Below are 7,299 nucleotides of genomic sequence, written 5' to 3'. Positions count from 1 at the left end.
TGCTATGGGGAGGAAAGGGGGTGGGAAATGCAGCACCCCAAAACAGAGCAGCTTAAGGGGCAGCCCGGGAGGGGTGGTGGGGGCATGGGCTGGACTGGTGGTGCTGGTAGGGGCTGAGTGATGACCAAGGGGATGAGATGGACTGGTGATACTGGTGGGGGCTGACAGAGGTCACAGGCTGGACCAGTGATGCTGGTGGGGGCTGAGTGGTGACCATGGGGACAGGCTGGACTGGTGATGCTGCCTGCAAGTTGGGCAGAGGCTTGTGCAGAGCTTACACAGTGGGATAACCCCCTTTTTAGGATGGTGGGGGGAAGCCCAACCAAAACCAGCTGTGTGAGGGCACAGAGCCTTGGTCCTGGGAGCCCTGCTCTGGTGCTGGAGCCTGACTGGAGCAGGAGCAGGGATGCTGTGAGGAAGCCGAACCGCTCCATCCCATCGGTCAGGGCAGCGTGGGCAGCGATGGGGATGAAATCCTGTGGGGAAGGAGGTGCCGTGCAAACGGGCAAATTAAAGAGCACGATGTGCCTGATGGGCTCTGGGATCCAGCGATGGAGCGGCCGAGCTGCCAGCACAAAGGCACCTCTCGGTAGGAGCAGCTGCACAGGATCACAGCCCCTTCACTGCATCCCTTGTTTGAAGAGGCATGAGAGGAGCTGTGGGATTACGGAGCAGCCGGCTTTATTTTAGCACCGAGCAGATTGGCTGAGGAAATCATTAAAGCGCGTGTGGAAATGCCTGCGCTCCAGCGTGACGGTTTACTCAGGGTTTTGAGGGTTTTTTTTTTTAAATTCCTTCTTTTTTTCAGTACTGCGATAAGGTGATTGGGGAGAGCAGCTGGGAGATGAATTACGTGGATTTCCAGAAAGCCTTGGACAAATTCGCTGAGTTATTGAGGAAACGGCGCGGGCGGGAGCTGTGGGAGGAACGGGCGAGTTCTGTTTGATGTTTGGGATTTACGGGGAGGGCAGGGCGCAGCGTGGCCAAAGGATGCTCTGCACCCATGGGGCTTCGGGCTCCAAATGTGGTGTAGATGTGCACTGCGCATCCATGGGGCCGCAGGGCAGGAACACGAAAATTGGGTAACGCTGGGTCCAAACCGGCTGGGGGAGCCTGGTCCCTGCTGGGGAGGGGGCTGTTGCCAAATACACCTCAGGGGCTGCTTTCCTCGTAGGACCCCATTTTTTGGGACAGACAAGTCCCAAGAGGAAACTGAGGGCAGTTGTTTGGAACGGCCGATGTCTGTGGGGGCAGCGGAGGGGGAACCCCTCAAATTGGGGAGGGGGTTGGGGGGCTCTGGGACCGGTCGTGGGTGCGGGATGAGGCGTTTTGTTTTCACTGCGATCCCAATCCGAGCTGATTTTCCGAGGACGACGGAAAGCGCAGACAACTGCTGCCCAGATTTCATATCCTGCTGTCGCGGAGCCAATTAAGGAAAGGGTTGCCATATTTTGTTTTATTTTTTGTAGCGTACGGGTGGAGCAACACAGCTTTTTTTTGAGCCTCATTCTTGGAAGCGACTGAGCGGTTTGGGCTGAAGTTTTTCTGGGTGGAAAAACAAAGGAGGAAAAAAAAAAGAAGAAGCGGAAGAAAAAGGAGGAGAAAAAAACCCTCACGCTTGTGGAAAATATCAGCCCGAAGAGTTAGCGTTTGCATCCTGAATAAGTCGGGATTTGCCTTGGAGCTCTGGTGCGCGTTGGGCTTTGATCCTGTAAAAATGGGCCAGCGTCGCCGAAAACCGCGACCGCGGCAGTGGGCACGGCAGCGGGAGGAATATCCCACCCTGGTGTTTCCACACAGGAACGTTTGTGTTTCCAGGGCACAAACGTTTGTGAGTTTCCGTGTCAGAAACGTTTGTGAGTTTCCGTGTCAGAAATGTTTGTGTTTCCACAGCACAAACGTTTGTGTTTCCATGCACGAACCTTTGTGTTTCACATCCCTGTGGTGTCCAACGTGGCCCTGCCCGTGCCGGGGCCAGCACACGCGTGGCCGGGGCCGGTGACCCTGGGCCAAGCAGTGACACACAGGACTGTTCATAATCTGCGCTGGTATTTTGTAACTTCCATATTTAAGGGGTTACTGGCTCTGCACAAAGCAGGCTTCGCTCTGATCTGCCGTTCCCCGCAATCCTGCACATCAAAGGCTCATCAAAGCCAGCGCCGTGAAAGGCTCTGCTGCTGCGCCCGTCCCCGCTCCGGCCGGGGCTGGGGGCTCCTCTCGGTTATCTCAGGTCTGGAGGATGCTGTCCCGGCAGGGAAAACAAGACTGACACAGGGATGGCCCTCAGGAACAAAGCAAAAGGCTGTTTAAGTGTGGTTTTTGCATCTTTTCACCTCAGATGACAGCAATGCTGGGTGGTGAGCGATGCTCGCCCCGTTCTGCAGATGCTGTTGGGGAGCTTCAGTCCTTGTTTTTAAATCGTTTTCCCAATGTTGGTCAGGGCAGCCTTTGGGCTCCTTGGCTTTTTTGGCTGCTGCTTCTTTTCCACTGTTTCTCTTGAGGAGGAAAACCAAAAATACATTAAACAATGTGTATGTATGAATCTAGCTATATAAATATATGCATACACATACACATGCAAAGCTGCACTTGGGCAGGCCTTGATAAGGTTGCTGCAGCATTAACATACCTAAATAGCCAATTGCTTAATTTTATAAGGCCCTTGAGCTGGTGCAGGGAAGCGCTTGGGATCTCCTGCAGGCGCTTTGCAAGTCCTATTTTGGAGGATTGGGCAGGGACCGGTGCCATGGGCAGGGATGCGGTGTGATGGGCACAGGCGGGGAGATGTAAACCCGGGACTCGTTTGGCTTTGTTTGGGGCACCACTGGTCTCTGGGGTGCAGCCAAGGGCAGCCGGGGGGAGGTTGCAGGCTGTAATTTGGCTGCTCCTCCCTCCCCGCTCCTAAACAGCGATGTCTGGGAGAAGCCGAGCGTGAGGACGGTGCGTTAGTGCTCCTGGTGTGCTTTGCTCACAGTTTCCAGGCCATTCATCCCCTTTGCCAAAAGGGGATGGGGCCATGCAGCCACCAGTTTGGGTGTCGAGGTTTGTCCCTGCTGTGTCAGGGGACACCAGCACGGCCCCTTTCCCATCCCAGGCAGTGCTCAGTGAACGAAGCACCAAATCTTGTGGTTTTCCCTATTTTTGTCTCCAGTGTTGCTGTCCAAGCGCTGTCCTGGCCGGGCAGGACGGTGATGGGGAGGGGTTTGCTGCTGCCCCATCCCTCCCATCCTGCAGCATCCTGGAGCACTGGTCCAGCGTGGGAGATGCTCCAGCCGCGCCGATGCGGCTGTGAGAGCCTGGCTGGGCTGTGGGACCAGCCTTGGTGTGCCAAGGGTGCCCGGTGTTGAGGCAATGGGTGCGACTCCCCCATGTTTTGGCCACTGTCTGACATCTCTGCTCTCCCCCCCCAGGTGCCAGGCCACCTTCCCTGCAGTTTGAGGCTGGAGCAGGATCGTTTTAACTAAAGATGGAAACACTGGAGTCGGAATTGACCTGCCCAATCTGCCTGGAGTTGTTCGAGGACCCCTTGCTGCTGCCCTGCGCCCACAGCCTCTGCTTCAGCTGCGCCCACCGCATCCTGGTGTCCAGCTGCTCCTCCGGCGAGGCCATCGAGCCCATCACCGCCTTCCAGTGCCCCACGTGCCGCTATGTCATCTCCCTCAACCACCGCGGCCTGGAGGGCCTCAAGAGGAATGTGACCCTGCAGAACATCATCGACCGCTTCCAGAAGGCGTCCCTGAGCGGCCCCAACTCCCCAAACGAGAGCCGGCGCGACAGGACCTACGGCCGAGGCCCCGCCAAGTCCGGGGGCGACGATTTTTCATCGCCTGCCAGTTCTGCGAGCAGGACCCGCCCCGGGACGCGGTCAAGACCTGCATCACCTGCGAGGTGTCCTACTGCGACCGCTGCCTGCGCGCCACCCACCCCAACAAGAAGCCCTTCACCAGCCACCGCCTGGTGGAGCCGGTGCCCGACGCCCACTTCCGAGGGCTGACGTGCCTGGAGCACGAGAACGAGAAGGTGAACATGTACTGTGTGGCTGACGACCAGCTCATCTGTGCCTTATGCAAACTGGTGGGGCGCCACCGCGACCACCAAGTGGCGTCGCTCACCGACCGCTTTGAGAAGCTGAAGGTAGGTGGGGGGGCAGCCGGTCCGTGGGGTCCCTTCTGAAATTGGTGAATTCGGGTGTTTTGGGGTGTTTTTTTGGCTCTATGTAAGCACCTGGTGTAGTCACTGTGAGCCAGCATTGAGGGCATCTCAGGGCTGGTGATTGCCTTGCAGAGCCTGGTTCTGGGAGCCCCCAGCCCCTTCTGGCGGCCCCCAAAATGCCTCCTCACCAACGTGGGCTGTGGGATGGAGCTCAGGACCCCGGTCCCATGAGCCTGAGCTGAGTCCCCGCTTTGCATCAGAGCAAAGTCCTTGCTGTTTCATTTCCCAGGCCCTGGAGTCCAACTCAAATGGGTGCACAGGGCGCTGGGGTGCCCCAGGAGGTGCTTTCTGCCGGGGTTTGTCCTGTGACAGGGCCAGGGTGGCAGAGGGTGACATGGGGACCCGTGAGCATCGTCCCCATGGCTGCTGTGCTGGGGCCGTGCCCCCTCGGAGGTTGGAGCGGGACAGGTCGGGCCATGTGTGAACGGGGCAGGGTTAGGGTGGACGTAAGAGGAAGTGATTTTGGGTGATGGGGGGTGCGGTGCTGGCACAGGGTGCCCAAGGAAGCTGTGATGTGTTCAGGATTGGGCCATGTTTGACCCTGATGAAGTTAGAAATCCCTCTCCGTCCCCCGTGCATCCTGCATGAGTCTGCAAAATGGTTTTAATTCCTTGTTTTTAATACTAAAAAAGTACACCCGGTCCCATTGGAGGTCACGGCGGTGAGGCTGTGGCCATGGCAGCAGCCGTGTTCCCATTAAAACCCTTCTGGTGCTGCTTCTTCCTGAGCCCGTTTTCTCCCTTAATGTTCCGGGCTTGTTCTGACCCAAAATTGCTTCTCTGGCCCCTTTGTCTTGGTAATGTTTTCAGCAAAGTCGATTTGCCTGCTCTGGAGTTTTCTGAGGGCAGAAGGAGCACTGCTGTTCTCTAGCAAAAATAGAGGACTTTTAATGTTTTTTTAATGTGCAGGCCAGATTATTTTTTCCCCTCTTTTAGAAAAAATGAGCCCAAATTGCTGCCTGGGAAGAAACCTCTGCGGATGTGTGGTTTCCCGGGCTGGTTTCCCACCTGCCCTTCTCCAAACCCCTCCCAAATGCGCCGTGATGTGCCCAGGGATGCGGTTTAAGGAAGGTGCTGGGGTGCCCCGAGCGCTGTCCCCGTCCCCCCCCATTTTGGGGTCCACGGTGCCGGTGTTCGCCCCCAGCCCTCGGTGTCCCGGTGCCGCCTCCCCCTGCTCCTCACCTCCCCGGAGCGGTGCCAGCCCCGTCCCTCGTCCAGGACATTCTTTTTCCATGAGGAAACGTCTCCATTAGCAAATTGGAGACCTCGGAGAGAAACGGCCCCGTACGTTTGCACGCAATAAAACCTGGGGGTGGGAATTGAACCCCTTTTAATGTTTCCCCCGGCCCGTGAGCGCTGGCCAGGCTCATCCATCTGAGACAAACTCTGACATCGGGGTGCTCCCTCAGCCAGCACAATTCGGAGGCTGCCAGAACACTGCTTTTTGCCTTTTAAATAACAGTTTTGAACCATTCCGGATGGGGAGGAAGGCTCTGCACTGCTGGGAGTGTTGGTGTGTGCTGAGCATCCCATCCCCAAATCCCATCCCCATCCCCAAATCCCATCCTCATCCCCATCCCGTCTCATCCTATCCCCATTCCTCATTCCCCGTCCCCATTCCCTGTTCCCCATTCCTCGTTCCTCATCCCCATTCCCCATTCCCCATTCCTCATTCCCCGTCCCCATTCCCCATCCCCATCTACAACCCCATCCTATCCCGCTCAGATGCAGGAGCCGTGGTGAGGTCAAGTGCAAGGAGAGGTTCATCCCTGCCCCTGGCCGGGCATCCCATGGGCTTTTTTGGGTTTTGGTTTTGGTTTTTTGGGTTTGTTTTCCCCACTGCTCTGCCCCCGCTGCAGGAGTTGCTGGGATCGATGCCGAGCTTTCCCGGCACAGCCAATGATTGCATTAGGGTTTTGTGCCGTCTCCTTCGCACCTCTGACCCCGCGCCCTCTGGCACCACTCGGCATCCGTGCGAGCATCCGAAATACCCAAAATCGCTAAATATGAACTGGGGTGGCAGACGCTGCTCCCGGGAACTGCAGCTGATGGGGCTGGCTCTGCCCCCCAACACGGCCAGGCTCTGCACCCCCCATGCTGGGCTCTGCACCCCCCCATGCCAGGCTCTGCCCCCCATGCCCTCGTGAAGTCATTAATGAGGGACTTGCGCGGCTCATGAGGATCCCTGTGCCTGGGCGAGCGGTTGCTCTTAATCTGCAGCTTTGATCCCGTGGCTGCAGCGAGGCGGGGGCGCCTTTCAAGCTGGTCTGTGTGATGGAGAATGGGGCTGTGAAGCGAGTAACTCCGTTTGGGCAGAAGGGCTGTGCTGCCCCTGAAATATTAGGTGGGGATGTGTGATTTTTTTTCCCCTCTTTTTTGGAGCGGCAAAATCACCCCCTGGTTTTCGGAGGTGCAGGGGGGAGCTGGAGTTGGGGGGTATCTGGATTTAGGAGGGAACTGCAGGGGACCCCAGGCAGGACGGGGTCACTGTGTGGTGTGGGGCTTTGCCAGGCTGGGATGGATGCAGCTCCTGCATCCTTGGGAGGGCTCCACACCAGGGCTGTTTGCTGCAGGGCAGGGAAAAGTGGCATTTTGGGCAGGAAAGCGGAGGTGCAGGGGGGAGCTGGAGTTGGGGGGTATCTGGATTTAGGAGGGAACTGCAGGGGACCCCAGGCAGGACGGGGTCACTGTGTGGTGTGGGGCTTTGCCAGGCTGGGATGGATGCAGCTCCTGCATCCTTGGGAGGGCTCCACACCAGGGCTGTTTGCTGCAGGGCAGGGAAAAGTGGCATTTTGGGCAGGAAAGGCAGTAACAGCATGGCTGTTTTCCGTGCTCCAATGCTCAGGGATGTAGGGGTACGGAGGTGAAATCCTTGGCAGTGTCTGAGGTGAGGACGGGCGGGATGCGGGTGGTACCCAAGGATGCTTCTGAGGGGCTGCGTTTCCACCATCGCTTCTGCTCGCTTCAAGATTTTGGGGATTGCCAGCAGTGACTGATTTGAGCGGGTCCTGTCGCAGTGCCCAGACCCTCCCGAAATATTCGCATGTGATCCGAGACCGGCGCTGGGCTCCGTTTTGGAGCTGCCGGG

At 57.6% G+C, this 7,299-nt stretch overlaps 1 protein-coding gene across 1 annotated transcript; it reads left to right on the top strand.

The window, feature by feature from the left end:
• Nucleotides 1-3,409: 3,409 nt before the first annotated feature.
• LOC104540108 (probable E3 ubiquitin-protein ligase MID2) lies at nucleotides 3,410-4,134 on the top strand (the record flags this gene model as incomplete). The annotated part of the gene is given in 2 exon segments (XM_010183834.1): nucleotides 3,410-3,817; nucleotides 3,820-4,134. Coding segments are annotated over 2 exon segments (666 nt in total), but the record flags the coding sequence as incomplete, so codon positions are not given.
• Between the last annotated feature and the right edge of the window lie 3,165 nt (nucleotides 4,135-7,299).

The sequence above is a fragment of the Mesitornis unicolor genome, unplaced genomic scaffold, assembly GCF_000695765.1.
Source record: "Mesitornis unicolor isolate BGI_N332 unplaced genomic scaffold, ASM69576v1 scaffold30244, whole genome shotgun sequence".
Taxonomy (NCBI): Eukaryota; Metazoa; Chordata; class Aves; order Mesitornithiformes; family Mesitornithidae; genus Mesitornis; species Mesitornis unicolor.
Note: the sequence above shows the minus strand (reverse complement) of the source record. Positions and strands in the feature narration are given on the sequence as shown.